The sequence below is a fragment of the Oncorhynchus nerka genome, linkage group LG6 (assembly GCF_034236695.1).
Source record: "Oncorhynchus nerka isolate Pitt River linkage group LG6, Oner_Uvic_2.0, whole genome shotgun sequence".
NCBI classification, from domain to species: domain Eukaryota; kingdom Metazoa; phylum Chordata; class Actinopteri; order Salmoniformes; family Salmonidae; genus Oncorhynchus; species Oncorhynchus nerka.
Window position 1 is genome coordinate 53,071,825 of NC_088401.1, and position 19,988 is coordinate 53,091,812.

The 19,988-nt window shown below is 42.9% G+C and overlaps 2 protein-coding genes across 12 annotated transcripts in view; one reads left to right on the forward strand and one right to left on the reverse strand.

The window, feature by feature from the left end:
- Window positions 1-960: 960 nt before the first annotated feature.
- On the forward strand, window positions 961-16,456 carry LOC115130624 (four and a half LIM domains protein 1-like). 2 transcript variants are annotated; one of them, XM_029661953.2, is made up of 6 exons: window positions 961-1,069; window positions 13,415-13,596; window positions 14,153-14,330; window positions 14,937-15,106; window positions 15,348-15,534; window positions 15,724-16,456. In XM_029661953.2, exons 2-6 carry the CDS (start codon window positions 13,441-13,443, stop codon window positions 15,876-15,878), a joined length of 846 nt encoding a protein of 281 aa, XP_029517813.2. In that variant the 5' UTR covers window positions 961-1,069; window positions 13,415-13,440; the 3' UTR covers window positions 15,879-16,456. The 2 variants fall into 2 exon arrangements, with proteins under 2 accessions (XP_029517813.2, XP_029517812.2); XM_029661952.2 differs by lacking the exon at window positions 961-1,069 and adding an exon at window positions 7,496-7,602.
- A 22-nt stretch (window positions 16,457-16,478) lies between these two features.
- The window catches only part of LOC115130622 (MAP7 domain-containing protein 2-like), a 39,012-nt gene continuing 35,502 nt past the window's right edge, over window positions 16,479-19,988 (reverse strand). For all 10 annotated transcript variants that reach the window (XM_029661950.2, XM_029661947.2, XM_029661943.2 and 7 more), the window contains one exon: window positions 16,479-19,880. In XM_029661950.2, the coding sequence (XP_029517810.2) occupies window positions 19,873-19,880 (8 nt within the window). In that variant the 3' untranslated portion in view covers window positions 16,479-19,872. The remainder of the gene's footprint in view (window positions 19,881-19,988) is intronic.

The window sequence follows — 19,988 nt, forward strand, 5'->3', positions numbered from 1 at the left end:
AAACTTGACCGCAAGAGACAGGTTGGTTGTCTGACTGAAATATGGGACAAATCGACCTTTTTTTCTAAATGAGTGGTGTTTGAATTTGTTGATATAATGCGGGACATGTTTGTTTGTTTTCCGGACAAAGGGACAAAATGCGGGAATGTCCGCAAAATGTGGTCACCCTAAATAGGACCACTGGGAGAGGGGTGTCTGCTCCCAGGGAATTTCCATCCATGTACTGTTAGTGATGCCAATAGTAAAGCCAAGCCATTTCGATCTTTGTTGCTAGAATTGTGCTTTTGATATAAAATCATATAAAATATGGTTATCCTTATGTCATTGGCAACTCACAGTTTGATAAGATACAACGTTCTAATGTATCAGCAATATTATTTACCTGTGTTATTCCTTTGTAGTAACAGTTGCAGGCTTAAGGAGGGTGAGTAAGGATACAAGTACTGTATTTACTTTTGGCTTAGTGTGACTCATCTTGTTGCAATCTCTCTCAGCAAACGATATTCATTACCAAAGAAGGAGGTGAGCATGCACTGGGGAATACTTAGCATACATATGGATAATATACATGACATATAAATGTCACGTCAAACATCTCCATCCTAAATACATTTTCTGAACAGCACAAGACATCCTCCTCTGAATGCAATTAAATGGATATATGTAATGAAAATAGCTTAGGCTACGCTAAGAGTTCAACGCCATACTAAAACATTGCAAACTTGTATTGCGATTGCTTGATTCATATGCCTGATCTCAAGGAGCAGCCTGTTGTTAAGCAGAAGCTCTTTCTTGATGCTTTTGAATTCTACAGTATTGCTTCCATTACCTCCAGTACTAACCAGTGAGAAGTTGAGATCCTAACAGCTACATCTTATAAATTCCTGGATGAGGTCATTGTTGATATTAACATAGAGGTTTGGATCATATCCTGCTGTGTTTTTTTTTCGTTTGAGCTCCACTTGCTTTTAAGGAGCGTCAACGGCGCGTCTGGTACCTCGGCTAAAAACGTACTGTTGGACGCATCACTGTGGAGAGAGGAGGGTGCATATTTTACGCTTGGAGATAGGTGAGTGAAATTACATTGTTGAGAATTAAAAAACAACTCCAAACCTAGTAATATTCGTTTTTAGTTTTGGGATAAAGTTTATCTTTGAAAGGGAAAATTCCAGCGGACCAGACTGTTTATGCGAAAAAGTTCAACTTTTTTGTTATATATTTCTTTACTCCCCTTTATGTCTATGACGTGAGTAAATGTTTAAATCACATTTGTTGTGCTTTTGTTCAATTCTTACTTTGGGTCCGAGCAACAACAAAAAATGGACACAAGGTGCATGTGCATTTGGGCACATTGAATGCTGGTGTACATAATTAAATTCCACGTAGTTGGCACCAGTAGCTTTAAAGAGGTCTAATAAGGAAGGCTGGAATTTTAATAGTCAGTGATGTGAAGTAAAGTCCCATCCCTGGAGGCATGTGATGTTTTTATTCTTAGTGCATTTTAGCCTATTGGCAATTATTAATCTCAAGTATATTTTTTAAAGAAGCTGTTGCAGTACATTTTGTGGACTGAAAATGTATAGATTTTCAGATAAAACCAAAGATCTGTGAGTGTCTAAATGCATATGGTTATTGTGTGGCTTGGTGAATTACCGAAGCCAGTTTTAATGGTTTAAAATTAGCAGTTTGGTACATGTACTAGTGCTTATAATTTCTAGTTTTATAGTTTACTGACATATGCAAAAATAACTAACTGAAAACCATTTTATTTACATTTTGTGTTCTGTACACTGATGAAGCCATCTATTCAATCAAACCCTGAAACCGGCCTTCTGGCATAAGTCAAAAGCAGCATTTGTCTTCCTCAAGCAAAATATTGTGTACAATGGGACTCACAAAAAAACTTTACTGTATATAATGTTGTTTTGGACATTTCCAATAGTCAAAATGTGGTATCCAGTATTAACTGAATAGGGCCCTGGCCCCATTTCTACATCAACAGTGCTCAACAATACCATAATAACAGTAGCCTACCTCCCGCCAGTGGGCTATTCAAGGTCAGCCCAAAAACCCTTTACAAAACACACAGTAAAATAGGTTGCCCTTAGCCCTGCTACACTTTACTGGTTAAGCCAGCTGCCATGCCAAATGTATGATGTCATTTTCTCCCAGCAGCAACTTCAGAACACCTGGGGAGGCCCCTCCTCCTCTAGTGTGACTGGCTCTCATTGTGCCAATGACATCACCATTTTAGGCAATAAAAGCCCAAACTATTTTTTGTTTGGATTGGGTTCAGTGCCCATAGCTTTTCATAATATGGTACATTAATTATATGGTACTTTACAGCACACTCCTTGTCTCTAACCAGACTGATTGATTCAGTCCTGTTTCAGTCGTTGTGAGCATTTGTGCCGTCGTGAAGAATGTGTTCATGCAAAGTTTAATCTGATCAACCAGTCATATAGTGAAATATCAGCCTGGCTCACCAGCAACAGCAGCAGGACCCAATGTTTGCAGACATAATGCCCATTGGAACACATTGTGACATTGATTATGTTAGATCAGAGGGCTCAGCTACTGGAGGGCCTTGTGTTTCCTGTATGGTCCACATCAGTCCCAGGGACACCTGGCCTTCTGCCCAAGAAGACAGCCTCTGGAGCATCAGTGTCCTCTGTTTACTCTCACTGCGTGTGTGTGTAGGCTTGCGCCTGTGTGTACTTGTTGGTTAAGGGGCTTTTAAGTAAGCATTTCACTGTTGTATTCAGCGCACGTGACAAATAAAATTAGATTTGAAGTGTGTGTAGATGAGTGGAGCATATGAAATAATGATACAGCACGCTCACTAGCCTTTCAGCTGACTGCTGGGTAGATCCTAATTAGGCAATGTAGTGTGTCTGACTGACCTGCTGGCTGTGAGGGAAGCAACATTGTCTCCAGTGGAGGCAGAACTGTACCTCCCTGCCTTACACATTTTACATTTTGGTAATTTATCCAGAGCGACTTACAAGAGCAATTGGGGGTAAGTGCCTTGCTCAAGGGCACATCGACAGATTTCGAACCAGATTTTGGGGATTCAAACCAGCGACCTTTCAGTTACTGGCCCAACGCTCTTAACTGCTAGGGTACCTACCACCCATCTCCACATCCTTCTTGTGTTGTTGTTACAGAGAAAGAGAGAGCGAGAGAGAGAGAGAGAGCTCATAACCCTCTCCCAGACCCTCTTTCCAATTGGCAGAAGTACTATGTGACTCTCCAAATGACTATGAATTTAACCATATTTTGCAACTTGGGGCTCACCACTTTTTAAGGGCGGTCGGCGGGCTTATAGGGAGGGATGAAGTGAGTGTGTCTTTCTTTTAAGAGCTCTTTCCATCGTCCTACTTGACATATACTGGGGATAGACTCCTCAATCTATCTTTATAAACAGAGCAGACTGGGCTATTGGAGCAGTTTACTTTTGGAGAGATTCAGAGAGCTGTGAGTCATGCAGAAGAAATGGGAGCTCGAAGTGTTGGCCGGCCCACTGTGAAATCCTTATCAGTGTGTGTGTGTGTGTGTGTGTGTGTGTGTGTGTGTGTGTGTGTGTGTGTGTGTGTGTGTGTGTGTGTGTGGGCTCAATGTCATGGAAGGGGGGGGGGGGTGGGGGGAGGGTGAATGGAAAAACACATATCCCCAACACCCCCTCTTGTTTGGAAACACTGCTGCCCTCGATTGACACATAGGACCGAGAATAAATGTGTGGTTGTGTACGGGGTAGTAACCTTTGTGTGCAAGTGTGACGTGAATATCATGTCAGTGTCATGTCCGGTTGCGAGATGAGGATGTGGGCATATGATCACGTCAGACTTGTTGACAAAATGGCTCCTTGTGTCCACTCAGAAATCACACATATTTGACCCAGGTTTGTCTCCACCTTCACCTCTGTTGTTGCTAGGGAACATGTGTTGATATAGTTCTGTGTCTGTGTCACTGTCTGTGTGTGGTGGTGAGTCAGTAATACAATAGTTCTCCCCTGAGATTAGACGGCCTTATCACCGCCCTTACCACTGACCAGGACCAGGAACGGATGGTGACAGAGTCACAACAGAACTCAGAGAGACAGACAGAGGGAACATTCTGAGAAATTACCCGTTGGATAGGCTGTCCTTTTGTTTCTGTCGGTGCTATTTCAACCGTCCATTAACTAATTTATCACGATTAGAGGCTGACATTTTTTGCCAGAGAGGTGGTCATTGAGAATGTGTTATTTAAGCAATAAGGCCCGATGGGGTGTGTTATATGGCCAACATACCACAGCCCAGGGCTGTTCTTAGGCACCACACAACACGGAGTGCCTGGATACATTATATACATATATTGGCCATATACCACAAACACAGAGGTGCCTTATTGCTATTATAAACTGGTCACCAAAGTAATTAGAGCAGTAAAAATACATGTTTTGTCATACACGTGGTATACAGTCTGATATACCACGGCTGTCAGCCAATCAGCATTCAGGGCTTGAACCACCCAATTTATAATGACAACTTAAACACAGTCACACAAGATTAATAATGCATGTTGCCAGTGGATGTCAGTGTTTCTGTAACACATGGTAAGGGATAATTTGTGCTGTAGGGTAGGTTATCGACAGATCTATGAACTGTGATAAAACCACAGACAATGTACCAGTGATATAGCTGTCTCACAGGGCTATGGTGATCTTAGGTTGTGTCTGTACACACTGTACACTAGGCTGTACAGTAGAAGGGGGGTCGGCATGTTCTAATGACCCAATCAGGACCTACTCCTGCATCTGGTCAGGAAGTCCACTCCAGACTTCCTATTTTTTCCTACCTCTCTAATCCCACTGGTAACATGTGCAATACGACTCTGTCTGGTTAGATATATGATGTTTATGCACAGAGGTTTTCAAATGATGTCATGATCTACTACCACCACCACTACTACTGAGCGGCTGCCAGGTTATCCTCTGAACAGTTCTTTTAATCTCTGCCAGGGAGCATAAAGACTGAGAACAATAGCGTTTCATGCAGTGGAGTGCTAGGAAGCATTGAGGGACAGGAAATCTGTGGTGCAGAGAGTGTAGAGTCCCGATATCTGTGTCCCGGTTGGATAGGTAGATACACTGTGACATGGACACAGTAGATTAGAAAGACAGAGAACTGAATGTAGTCAACCTATTCTCCTACAATATGTCACATGTATTGTCAACATTTGAACACTTCGGTGTGTATGGCTATTGGCTAACTAACTCCTATCAGTTTCCATCTTTAGATTGGAAAAGGTATTTGTGGTTCTTGTGTGGTTTGTTGTTGCTGATGGAGCCAGGGTGAGTGTGTGGTGCTATTTCCGTCCTGTTTAAAGGCAGTACCTAAGGGACTGGCAGGCGGGCATGCATTCCTCTGCCATTGTCTACTAGGAGAATAGACACAGTCTCAATAGCAGTACCCGCAAATGAGCCTGTCACACCGCTGTCAGCATTCCAAACACGCATGTGTACAGGGACACGCACGGACACATGCACAGACGCACGCATGTTTTCTCACACACACACACACACACACACACACACACACACACACACACACACACACACACACACACACACACACACACACACACACACACAGATTTATATTGTCAACACAACAACTGCCTGTTACAGAGGGAGGGGGAGATGGAGGGAGAGAAGAGAGAGATATTGAGAAAGGATCAAGAAAAAGAACAACTGAGGGAGGCCGTACAAGGGAGAAAGGGACAGGGATGACAATAATGGGGGGGATGAGTGTACTAAACAGAGGACAAGAGACAGGGCTCTTACTCAGGGGACTTAAAAGGGCCATCTGTGATTGCCACATCCATTTCTAGTCAAGTGTAGTGCACTGCGCAGGAGATAGGATGCCATTTGGGAGAAACACAGGGAGAAGGGCTGAGACATGGTAGACTCATTAGGGCAAGTAAACAATGGGGATCATGGGTCTTTACTCGGGTCATTGACATGATGATGTCTTGATTATTTAATCCCGTTCCCATCATTACCTCCCATACTTTCCTGTTCAATTTGTGTGTGTGTGTGTGTGTGTGTGTGTGTGTGTGTGTGTGTGTGTGTGTGTGTGTGTGTGTGTGTGTGTGTGTGTGTGTGTGTGTGTGTGTAGAACCACACTTATGTGAGGCATTATGAGGTCCCTGGCAATTCCCAGCCCTAATATTAACATGGCATAAGTCGTGGCAAAATATGTAGAATTGCAGGAAATTCGCTTTTAAGCTGCAAAAATCTCTCTCCACCCCATGACAAAGTGGATAGAATTGCAGGAAATTAGCTGTTAAACTGATTTTCTTTTCTCTCTTCCCCATGGCAAAATGAGTAGAATTTAATTAAATTTGTTATAAATGTATTTTTAAACTTAAATTTTTTCTCCACCGTGAAGACGGGCCAGGAAAAGGTTTTGCCCACGAGGTGCCCCAACCAAATCTCACTTAAGGCCCCCAGAAGGCTAGGGCAAGCCCTGGCTACTGGTATAATGCATTTAGTTAAGAGAGTTAAGTAGTTTAACTGCACAAATATATTGATTGCACAAATCCGTTGTCTGCATGTGTGGGTATGGATGTGGGTACGCAGACCCGCGAGCCACATGATGCGGTCCCTCATGATGAGTTCATCTTTTTTGTGTCCCCCATCAAAGTGGCCCATCCCAGCTCTATGGTGTATAGTTCCTTTTGAGTTACAAAATAAATCCCTCTTACTGTGAACAGCTTCGCTCCTTTCAAGGAAATATTTTCACTGAGAGACACCAAGGTCACAGAGAGGTATTCAACATTGGAAAAAAAGTGTTTGAAAATTTCTCTTTTTTTTTCTCTCCTTTGGATCTTAAATGCATCTTGTGTTTGTGCCTTGAAGAACGTTGTCTGGGAGCACTTCAGAGCATAGTTTCTACAACACATAATCGGGTTATGTAAATACAGACACACACAAACGCACGCAGAGACACACACGCAGACGCAACATGCACACATACGCACGCACAGACAGACACACACACACACACACACACACACACTCTAAGTGTTGATGGTAATATAAACAGTGTTACGAAACAAACTAACCATACATTATGGCTTGATTAATACACTGCACAATGTCTTTCAGCACTTTCACTGAGTAATGATATCAGCTTGCTGGTCGGTTGCAGTGTTGCACTCTCTCAGCCACTGTCTCAATGTTAATATAATGTATATATTATATATAAAAATAACATAGGGGGCAGTGGGGGTATCTGTTGCCTCTGATGTCCCAGCCATGGTATTGGCTTTCTCTGTCCATCTCCCCCCCAACACTCTATTCTTCTGATACATATCCTAAAATGGACTGGATAGTTCATGGTTGGGTTTGGGTGTGGGGTTAGGGGGTGAGGGGGCGGCTGTGGGCGTCAGGCTGTGGGTCAGAGGGGGTGTATATATAACCCATACCTTGGTGGGGTGTGTGGTCTTCTCCTTTCTCCCTGCGTGGATGCTACTCTCTCCTCCGGTTCTTTGATTTGTCTTTCTCCTCTCCTTACCTCTCTTACCTGGACCTAAACATGGCTTACAGACTTTCAGGTAGCTAAAGAAATAGGCTGATGTAGTGTGGGGTTGCATTGTGATGGATGCTTGTCTTGTTCATATGGGTTCAATCCATTACTGATACCTGGTGCTGGACTAGTGGTGGTGGTTTGGTTTGGGGAGATTTTCTCAAGTTTGATCAAAGACACTGGCTGGTAGGTTGTGGAAAGTTCCTCTTGGGCCTTGGCTAAAAATATGGGTTTGTTTGGTGTGTCAGAATGGACATTTTGTGAGGAACCACTACTCTGGAGTTCATTTTCTAATTATTGCATTTTTGGTGGAAAGGAAGCGTAGACCTTAAGACACCACAGAGGGAGCAGAGGTCCCTCGAGTAAGTTGGAAAAAAATATCTGGAGTAAAGTGATGGTTTGACCTTTTTCAAGGCAATGCTATTTACAGCTGGATTGATGCATCTGTATCATGGAAATGAAGTCCTTGGGACAGCATCATTTAGGCTGTAAGTAGTGGATCAAATATGATTCACTCAATATTTTTTTATTGGGTACATTTCAAGTCAGACAGAGATATCACATGGTAGATACTATAGATTCAGTGCCTTCAGAAAGACTTCTCGACTTTTCCCACATTTTGTTGTGCTACAAAGTAGTATTAAAATGTATTTAATTGTCATTTTTTTTGCAATAATCTACATAAAATACTTTATAAGGTCAAAGTGGAAGAAAAAAATGTAACTAATATATCTTGATTAGATAAGAATTCACCCCCCTAAGTCAATACATGTTAGAATCACCTTTAGCAGCGGTTACAGCTGTGAGTCTTTTGGGGGTACGTCTCTAAGCGCTTTACACACCTAGGATTGTGCAATATTTGCCCATTTATTATTTTTAAGCTCTGTCAAGTTGGTTGTTGATCATTGCTAGACAGCCATTTTCAAGTCTTGCCAGAGATTTTCATGCAGATTTAAGTCAAAACAAGGCCACCCAGGAACATTCAAGGTTGTCTTGGTAAGAAACTGTAGTGTAGACTTGACCTTGTGTTTTAGGGTTATTGTCCTGCTTAAAAGTGAATTAATCTCAGAGTCTGTTGGAAATCAGACTGAACCAGGTTTTCCTCTAGGATTTGACTTGTTCTAAACTAGATTCAGTTTATTTTTATCTCGCAAAACTCTGCATTTCTTTCTGATGACAAGCATACTCATAACTCCCAAGTGGCGCATTGGTCAAGGCACTACATCTCAGTGCTAGAGGTGTCTCTACAGACCCTGGTTTGATTCCAGGCTGTATCATAACCGGGCATGATTGGGAGTCCCTTAGGGCGGCGCACAATTGACCCAGCGTCGTCCAGGTTAGGGTTTGGCCGTCATTGTAAATAAGAACCTAGTTAAATAACATTTACAAAATAACAATGCAGCCACCTCCATGCTTGATTATTTGTAGAGTGGTACCCAGTGATGTGTTGGGTTGCATTTGCCCCAAACACTGTATTCAGAACAAAAAGTGAATTCCTCTGCCTCATTTTTTTTGTTGCATTATTACTTTGGTACCTTGTTGCAAACAGGATGCATGTTTTGGAATATTTTGTATTCTGTACAGGCTTCCTTATTTTCACTCTGTCATGCAGGTTAGTATTGTGGAGTAACTACAATGTTATTGATCCGTCCTCAGTTTTCTCCTATCACGGCCATAATTCTCTGCAATCGTTTTAAAATCATCATTGGCCTCATGGTGAAATCCCTGAGCATTTTCTCTTCCTCTCTGGCAACTGCATTAGGAAGGACGCCTGTATCTTTGTATTGTCTGTGTGTATTGATACAACATCCAATGCCCAATGAATAACTTCACCGTCCATGCTCAAAGGGATATCATTTTATTTTTAACCAATCTATCATTTGGTGCCCTTCTTTCTGAGGCATTGAATCCGTTTGAATCTGTGCATGAAATTTGCTACTCAACTGAGGGACCTTACAGATAATTGTATGTGTGGGGTACAGAGATGGGGCAGTCATTCAAAAATCATGTTAACCACTATTGAGGTCACACAGAGTCTGTGCAACTTGTGCGATTTGTTAAGCAAATGTTTACTCCTGAACTTATTTAGGCTTGTCATAACAAAGGGGTTGAATACTTATTGACTCAAGATATTTCTGCTTGTCATTTGTTTATTTAATTTGTACAAATTTCTAAAATCAAAATTCCACCTTGACATTATGGGGTATTATGTTTAGATCAATTTAATACATTTTATATCCAGGCTGTCACGCAACAAAATGTGGGAAAAAAGGTCAAGGGGTGTGAATACTTTCTGAAGGCACTGTAGCAGTTGATCTTACCTCCAAAACCCTCTCTCTGGGGTCCGTTTGGCTTTGATCTGCCATCAGTAAGCCATCCGTGATCAATGCTAATGAGAGCCAGGCTCTGTGAGGCTATCCCTGGCATCCTGGTTCACCACTCACCGTGCTCTTACTCTGACCTTTCCACTGTAAAGTGTTTCTCCCACCCCAGGGACCAAAGTGGTGTACTCCAACCCCTCCTACAAAGAGTGCTGGTGCATACCATGGCTGTTTCTGTGGAAGCAGCTGTGTGATTGGCAGTAGCTGAAAGGCTTAGTGTTTAATCACAGTGCTCTTTTATTAGGCACATCTAGACCCACAATGGTCACGGTGGCACAGTGGCATCCACAGTGTCCTCAAAGGTCAATCATCTGACTTTGTGGGCCTAGGTGTCCCTGACATACGGGCACAGTGCTTACACACTCAGAATGGAATGCATGGTTAACTCAGTTTGAGATGGATTTGGGCTTCTGAGACTGTGATACTTTGATACCCTACTGCCTCTAATCTAGCCATTGATCCGGTCCTGCCAATTGGATTCTATTGACCTGATCCCGAGTGGCTCGTACCACTGAGATAAGAATGGGGATGACTCACCGGTGGCTCTGTATATAGGGGCTCAAGCCAGGCTGCCTCCTTTATCCCTCTGGCACAGTGAAGACGGGCCTCTCTTTCCCCTCTTGTACGAATCTATCCGAATCTATCCACATATCACAGCGTCTCTAACTCATCCCGTTCAGTTCACCACACTCACTGTTGACCACATCCCCATGCCACTCGAAGAGCACCAATTGGCACTCATCAATATTTGCAGTGTTCCCACGGCTACCAGGATATATTGTCATTCCATCATTAGTATTTCCCCCCATTGCTCTCATTGTATTAAAAAGGTTTAAGATACTTGAGCGCTCACAATAATATCACATCTGTTGTCTCATTAGTCAGAGATATTTTCGTGAAGACGGGTTGGTTGTTTAGCAACAAAACCAACACATGCACAACTATGGGGCAAAACAGACAGGGTTGGCTTAGATTGTTGACAACATGTCAATTGTATTTTGTCTCCAATGTTTATTGAAAATATAAATACATTTGCACAATCAGCACTTGTCTCTCAAATAAGGAGATGATCGTGGACTACAGGAAAAGGAGGACCGAGCACGCCCCCATTCTCATCTATGGGGCTGCATTGGAACAGGTTGAGAGCTTCTAATTCCTTAGCGTCTTCATCACTACATTTACATTTACATTTAAGTCATTTAGCAGACGCTCTTATCCAGAGCGACTTACAAATTGGTGCGTTCACCTTATGACATCCAGTGGAACAGCCACTTTACAATAGTGCATCTAAATCTTTTAAGGGGGGGTGAGAAGGATTACTTTATCCTATCCTAGGTATTCCTTAAAGAGGTGGGGTTTCAGGTGTCTCCGGAAGGTGGTGATTGACTCCGCTGTCCTGGCGTCGTGAGGGAGTTTGTTCCACCATTGGGGGGCCAGAGCAGCGAACAGTTTTGACTGGGCTGAGCTAACAAACAAACTAACATGTTCCAAGCACAGCAAGACAGCCGTGAAGAGGGCACAACAAAACCTATTCCCCCTCAGGAGACTGAAAATATTTGGCATGGGTCAAAAGGTTATACAGCTGCACCATCAAGAGCATCCTGACGGGTTGCATCACTGCCTGGTATGGCAACTGCTCGGCCTCCGACCACAAGGCACTACAGAGGGTAGTGCGTACGGCCCAGTACTGGGGCCAAGCTTCCTGCCATCCATGACTTCTATACCAGGCGGTGTCAAAGACTCCAACCACCCTAGTCATACTGTTCTCTCTGCTACCGTACGGCAAGCGGTACCGGAGCGCCAAGTCTGGGTCCAAGAGGCTTCTTTAATAACTCTACCTACATGTACATATTACCTCAATTACTTAGACTAACCAGTGCCCCCGCACATTGACTATGTACCGGTACCCCCGGTATATAGCCTCGCTAGTTGCAATTTGTATTCTATGACATTTCAGATCTACATATAATAATCTTTCACAAAGTAGTTTGGATGTAGTGAACTACTTTTTCAAGGTAACTTTAGTAAACTATATGTTTCATAACGGTAGCTGTAGTTTAGCTTAACCTTCTTCCGTTGTGAAATAGATGGTAGCTTGGTAAACTATATTTTCAGAGTACCTTCTCCAGCACTGTTGGTGTTATCCTGACGGATGATCCGCATGTGCTGCCCATTGTGAATGGAATGTTAATGAGAGGAGCAGAGGACAGTTTTGTTCACAGCCAATGAAATGATGCTGCCAAAAAGAAGACAACGGCAGAGAGGTTGGATGGGATGTGATGGACTGAATGAGCCAGGCACTCTAAAAATATGACTTTAACTTTCCAACAAAGCCTGATAAAGTCAGCCAACCCCCGCAGGGCCGAGTTAGACACAGCGTGATGACTACATGCTAAAGCTCTGTTCACAGCCAGACATCTGTGGGTCATTTTGAGGCAGCCATTTTCCACACTTCCCTCAGACGTTTGGCATGCCGGTGCTAAGCCCCTTGCCTGGTTGGGTCTGATTGGAGGACAGAACTCGTACTGAAATGCCAGCTTGAACATGTATTTTTCTTAGCTTGGATGATGGATAGGTTTTGTGTGTCTGGGTGACTGCTAGACAGGGCCATGTTTTTTCAACATGACAGTGTGTGTTAATGGGAGTGGTGGGAAAAGTACCCAATTGTCATACCTTAATAGAAAATGACTCAAGTAAAAGTGAAAGTCACCCAGTAAAATACTACTTGAGTAAAAGTCTAAAAGTATTTGGTTTTAAATATACTTAAGTATCAAAAGTATAAATAATTTAAAATTCCCTATATTAAGCAAACCAGACAGCATTTTCTTCTTTTTATTTTATTTACGGCTAGCCAGGGGCACACTCCAACACTCAAGCATAATTTACAAACGAAGCATTTGTGTTTATCGAGTCCGCCAGATCAGAGGCAGTAGGGATGAGCAGGGATGTTCTCTTGATAAGTGCATGAATTTGAACATTTTCCTGCCCTGCTAGCCATTCAAAATGTAAACGAGTACTTTTGGATGTCAGGGAAAATGTATAAAAAGTACATTGTCTTTAGGAATGTTGTGAAATAAAAGTAGTCAAAAATATAAAGAGTAAAGTAAAGTAGATACCACAACAAACTACTTTACACCACTGGTTAGTGGCAGTGTGAGGACGTTGAGGGCCCGGAGTCATTATTCAGGTCTGGCTGCATGCATTGTAGATGGCTGAGGAACAAGTTTCAAGTTCAAGCTTTAATGACATGTGCACGAGTAACACTTTTCTTTTGGTTACTACATGATTCCATGTGTGTTATTTCATAGTTTTGATATCTTCACTATTATTCTACAATGTAGAAAATAGTCAAAATAAAGAAAAACCCTGGAATGAGTAGGTGTGTCCAAACTTTTGACTGGTACTGTATACATGACTTGTTCCCCAAGGTAAATGTGGTTGTTGTTTGTGTTTGTACAGGGCCGAGGAGCTACTCTACTTCCACCATGACTGAACGCTTTGACTGTTACTATTGCCGTGACAACCTGCATGGGAAGAAGTATGTGATGAAGGATGAGAAGCACGTGTGTACAAAGTGCTTCGACAAGCTCTGTGCCAACACATGCGCCGAATGCCGTCGCCCCATTGGGGCTGATGCCAAGGTGGGTATTGTGTATGTCCTTGTGAGTGCACCCTTAAATGTGTGTTCATAAAGCTGATTGGCTTCAGTTCATATGTCCAGATTAAGGCCAGTGTTACATATCTGTGCCCGTATCCACAAAGCCTTTCAGAGTAGGAGTGCTGATATGAGATCAATTTAGCCTTTTAGATAATAACGAATATGATTATATGGACAGGTGGCGACCTGATCCTTTGGCAGCCGCCTCCACAACATAACAGTCACAGATACTTACTTGTGTTATAGACACTATCATTGCTAACGAACCCTGAAATATTATACAATTCACATTGTTACACCATGACTAGTGTCTACCCCAAGGTGTCCGGTTTGGCTGTCAGTCCCTTCATGGTATGCTGCACTCAAATTCACGTAATCTGCACTAATGCTTTCCAGAAGGACATTCTCTTTTTTTCCTAACACCTCTGAATACCATCGCCAACAAATGGTTGGGGAAAGTGCCTTAGTCTGATGAGGTGTGTAGGAAGCCCATGTGAATGAATGCATCTCACGCCTTTCCCTCCCTCCTCTCTGTCCAGGAGCTGAACCATAAGAACCGTCACTGGCACGAGGACTGCTTCCGCTGTGCCAAGTGCTACAAGCCCCTGGCTAACGAGCCCTTCGGCGCCAGGGACGACGGCAAGATCATGTGTGGCACGTGTGGCTCCCGCGAGGATGGCAACCGGTGCCAGGCCTGCTACAAGGTGGTCATGCCAGGTGGGCTTAACCATACCCATAATACATTTCTTTCTTAAGTGACCTAGCAGTGTGCACATGGCTGCTGTTTACATTTGTTATTCTTGTGAAGCCCAGGGCAAATTCCGATACTATGCGTGTGAGTAAATTCACTCTGAAGTGCTAGAGTGGGCTCTGGGTGTTCGTAAATTCAGAGCGTTTAGTTCTGTCTCGGAGCGTTCAGAACGCACATTGGACGCTCTGGCCGAGGAGTAGGGTTGATCGGAGTGTTCTGACCTCACACTCAAGCTATCTTGCTAGCTACTTTCAGACCCAAATGAGAGAACATCTCACTTACCACTTTATTCGCCCTAGCATAGCTGGTTAGACTGTTTATGTTATCTAGAGTGTTGGTGACTAACTGAGCTGCTGGCAACAAATGAATTCCATGTTTTTTTTCCGACGCTTACTGATACCGGTCATATTCAACAGGTGTTGCGCATTCGTAAATGAATCCGTTATTCTGCACTCTGGGACACTCAGACAAGAGTACTCTGAAATCTGAGTAGATAGACAGTGAGTTTACGAACTCACCCACTGTGTGAAACAAGCGTCTGTTTTCTAATCTATTACATCTTTGACTGCCAGGCACCCAGAATGTGGAGTATAAGAACAAGGTGTGGCATGAGGAGTGCTTCACCTGTATCGAGTGCAAGCAGCCAATCCGCTCGCAGAGTTTCCTGAACAAGGGTGACGACATATTCTGCGGCCCGTGCCACGAGAAGAAATTTGCCAAGAAATGCTTCCACTGCAAGCAGGTGCATAAGACCTGCCCCTTCACACACCCACAAACAGAACAAAATCGTTGTCATTCTGTTGTGAATTTTGTTTCATTATTTCCTGCCATGTTAGTGTAATTACAGTAGGCCTAATTATAGCATTCTTATACTCAAGTATACCAACAGAAGGTACAAGTTAAAAGGAAATGCTTTCAGTTATTCATACAGAATAAGTACATGGTCTTCCAATGCAACTAACATGGTGTTTTTCTCCCCTCAGCCCATCACCTCAGGTGGTATAAGCTACCAGGACCAGCCCTGGCACTCAGAGTGCTTTGTGTGTCGTACATGCCGTAAGGGCCTGGCCGGAACGCGCTTCACCTCCCATGAGGAGCATGTCTACTGTGTGGACTGCTACAAGACCTCCGTGGCCAAGCAGTGCAACGGCTGCAAGAATCCCATCACAGGTCAGACACCCACACTTTACATGAACATTTATTGTAGGGACACTTTTTATAATAAATGAAGGATTTCATTGTGTAGGATGGAATGTTTTTAGTGATATTCAGTGGCATTAATAAGATGTTATGCCTGTAAACTGGTTAGAATATATCTGGCCCATTACTATGCTGCACATACTATCTCCCATAATACAGGGTTTGGCCATGGGACCAACGTGGTGAACTACGAGGGTCACTCCTGGCACGAGTACTGCTTTAATTGCAAGAAATGCTCCCTCTCCCTGGCCAACAAGCGCTTCGTCATCAACGGAGAGGACATCTACTGCCCTGACTGTGCTAAGAAGCTGTGAGCATAGCCAGCAACATGCCCTGTCTCATTCATGTTAGGGGCAGAACATAAACGGGATAAGCCAACCAACTCCAATTAAGTGGCCAATCAAGCTTTAAAAGAGAAAGTATGTATTAGGTTAATCACCTGAATGAAATCTAACAGCAGTTGAATATGAATCTTGTTCCACTGTTTTCTGTCATTGTTGAATACTAACACACCAAGTGGTTTGTTTTTCTTGGCCTACAATATGTAATACTAACAAGCTTGGGTCAAATTCAGAACTCTGCATAATCATTAGGGAATGCCCTTTTCAGTTCCTTACTGGAACAGTAATAATGGCTGTTACATGCTTCCTGAATCATATACTAGCTAAATAATCAGTCATGGTGTCTCTGAAGTGATGTGTTTGAAGAGCTGTTGACAGTTTTGCGTATAGTGCTTCAATAATCAGTATGGACAAACTAGGTCTTTGTAGGTATCAGTGTTATGCTCAGAGTCTAAATCATGTACTCAGCTTTTTGAAGTGAAGTTTAGGATGTGAATGCACATTATTGCTCAATAAAGGTAAGCGCCAAAAATTGTGTTTATTTCCCTCTGCTCGACAGAAATGAAAGCCCTCTTATTTTGCAAAACTTTATTTAACAGTTCATATCCTCAGTACATTTTAGATATATTTACAAATATAATTTGTGGACAGGGCTTGGGTTAGGGTCTGAAAAGCCTCCAGAAACCAATTCATATTCACTGTAGCCCTGGTCAGGTAGAATGATTGTCATGGCCAAGGTAAGGACATGTGATGCGTTTTATTAGTTATTATAGCAATCTAAGGCACCATTCTAGCCTACCGTCATGAGATCTTTAAGAACAGTTAGCTATTCAAGCGCACCGATGCAGAAAGGGATTAAAATAAGTGTCCAAGGCCTGTTTATTACTAATAGATCAGGACTGCCGTGTATTGGCGGTGTCTGACTGGATGTGCCACTGCCATTACCTAAGCACATGTAGCGCTGACCACGGAACAACCATGGGTTTCACATTGAACATGTCTACGGCAATACCCTGCACTTTGAATAGATGAAGGTTTGTCAAGTCAAGGAGGGAAGTTCATAAAAAGCCTGGACGGGAAGACACCGGGGAGGAGAGAGAAAATGTATTTCCTTCAAGAATACCAAACCCCCCCTCAGGACTATACAGTGAAGTCACCCCAATCTACAAATGTAATTCATTTCAGAAAGCTTTTCAACCCTTTTAAAAAGTGGAAAACCTCCCACAGTGCAAAGCGTATCATATTGTGATGAATAATAAAAAGGTTTGCACATGAAAACTAAAAACAGTTTCCCCTCTGACAGAGATGCTTGCTTGTTTGTTTCGTCAAAGTTACATTCTTTAAGCCTATAAGTCAAAGCTAAGCTCATTGCCCTCCAACTCTAGACATGTATATAATATAAAGCCATTTCAGAGAAACCTTCTGGTTTATTAGCACAACAATCAGCCAACAGGCTTATTATGAGGCAAAAAATAAGGTCCCCAAACCTCTGTTTGGACAATTCAAGCATAGGGAATTAAAGCTTCTCCATACAGCTTTAAAAAAAAATAAACGCACAAGACTGACCAAATCACACTGTTCCCGTCTCCATCCTTCAGTGGTAGACTCAGTCACACTGCTGTTACAGAGGTGTGGGGCGCAGTGGTCAGAGTCCATGTTAACTTTTCTATTGCAACCTTCAAAAACACCATCCCTGCAACCTTTCACACCATGTTAAAATGCCCTGAAACATTCTCCCACTCCTCAGTCCACCCCTCAGTTGGGAACAAATGCAATTGTCTGAGGTGGTTGGGGGATGAATAGCAGAACCATTCAGAGCATCACAAAAATGCCCTCAATCAACATACACACCCATGTTCTCTCAACAGTATGGGGATCCCATGTGTTGTCCCCTAGGGCTTGTAGAGTACTAGAGAAGAGGGTTTCCTATTAGCGCCCAGGGTAACTCCCACCCCCAAACAAACCTAACTCGATTCCACACAAACCCTTAGCCCCTATCCCTTTGCACTTGAGGTGATCTGCAAGTACTTGATAGGTATAAGCAATATAATAGTGTCACCTTGTAGAATTGGTTCCAGATTGCTTACACCGATCCAATCTAGTGTCTAGAGGCTAGGGACTAGGGCTTGACTTGGAACAGTGCGTAGGACAACAGCACTGACTACCCTGCCAAAGAGCACGAGTCAAACAGAACCCAAACTAAAATACAGTAACAGATGAGACAATTAACATCCATTCCCACTACACCACCCCACCCACATCGGCCTAACACTGATTATATACACACACGGTACAATAACACTTAAATATGGAAATATATTTTTCATATAAACAGACAGCCAAATTATACATTATAAAAATAATTGGTTTGTTTTTTTTGCCAGGAGAGAGAAAGTATAAAAGCATTAGCTAGTGTGTTTTGGAGATCATAGGGCCTTAGTAGAGAAACAATGGAATTAGCTACACAGACTGCGTACATCTACTGCCGGTTCAAAACTGCTCAGATGCCTGACAGAACTGTTGTTTCAGCCCTATACTTTGGGCGTTGTAAGTGAGAACTTCAAACCTTTCAAGTTCAGTTTCTGGACTAGTACTGTACACACACACCCCCTTCAGAGAAAACTCTGAAGCAATTCTAAAATGAAGCTGATGGACCTTGTCTGACTGCAATTAACCAACATACACAAGTTAATCCGTTATGGGCTATAGTCATTCATATGGTAAGAGTATAGATTCATGCAGTCATTGCTGGGGGTCAAGTTATACCTCAGCGCTCAGGGTGCAATTAAATTAGAATTTGATACGAGTTAGCTAACAATTAATTCTATATACACATACATGTAAAACCATAACGACATGTCAAAATATTTTTAGGATAAACCTAAAGACCAGGAACTGAAAATTAACAGCAACAGTTAAACTTCACTGAACAAATATTCACAAAATCACCAGCTTTTTTGGGAATTCCTACAGCCTTCAGTTTGTAAAGACAAAGCAATAGTCAAGAGTCATTTCATAAAACAATCAGTTTGATTTGTAGACATAAGTGCCCCCTAGTGGCCCTAAGAAGAGTAGAAGTGAGGGAGGTGGGAGAAGGCGAGGGAGATGGAGGGGCTCTGACCAGCCCTTCGGAAGACAGGGAGAGGGGTAACCCATAGAAGAATAGGGTCTAGAGAGTTTTAAGGTTGGATCTATGGATGCTGGGAAAAGCAGCCTGCCAGACAAATCCAGAATTCTAGGTCAGAGTACAATTTGGGTAGGATGGGATTACAGTTACAGAGTGCTGCTCACGGCTTGGGCACACAGTAGGTCCTAACCGGTTTGTGTAAGTGCTCCCTCAGTCTATTCACTGGACACGCCCCTTTAGGCAGACCCTGAGACTACAGTACCCAGCCCACTCCCCACCAATCAAAATGGGTTTGATCTCATCTCAGCGGGGACTCAAGTTTCCTGACATGAGAAGTAGTGAAGTCTTAACCATCATATAGCCGAGTGCACGTGCATCCTGGAATATTCTCAAACCAGAGTACCCCCCCCCCAAAAATAGACATGAGATAAGTAATTACATATTACAAAGAAGCCCAAATTTATAAATTACGTCACACCCCCTGCCCCACCACCTACAAAACATCAAGTGTGAAAAAAAAAAAAAAAAAGAACCAAGTGAAATGGTAAGTATGGGAGGATAAAGATGAGACCTTAAAGCGAGCACATTGAAGGAAAATTGAGAATTTCCCTGAAGCATCGTTTCTGTGTTGTATTTTTAATGTTTTTTTGTGTGTGTTGGGGGGTGCAAAGCTAGCGTTCTGGATGTGTCCCCCATGCTCTTCCTCTGGCTGAGGTGGTCCAGACAAGAAGGCTGGGTGGGGTGTGTGTATGTGGGTAAGTGTGTGTGTGGAGGGGGGTCAGTTGGACAGGAACTCCAGGAGTGCAATATTAACAGGCCTCTGAAGGGAGAGCTGCAGCCTCACATGTCTACAGAGAGAGAGAAAGAGGGAACAAAAATGTGTAACTGATTATAGAATATCCACAAAGCTATTTACTTTTCTACACAACACGTGCAGTACAGTTACAGAAAATCAA

Coding starts and splice junctions, on each gene's coding strand:
- LOC115130624 (XM_029661952.2), top strand. Junction 13,597..14,152: donor CCATTGGGGCTGATGCCAAG/GTGGGTATTGTG, acceptor CTCTCTGTCCAG/GAGCTGAACCATAAGAACCG. Junction 15,107..15,347: donor AATGCTTCCACTGCAAGCAG/GTGCATAAGACC, acceptor TTCTCCCCTCAG/CCCATCACCTCAGGTGGTAT.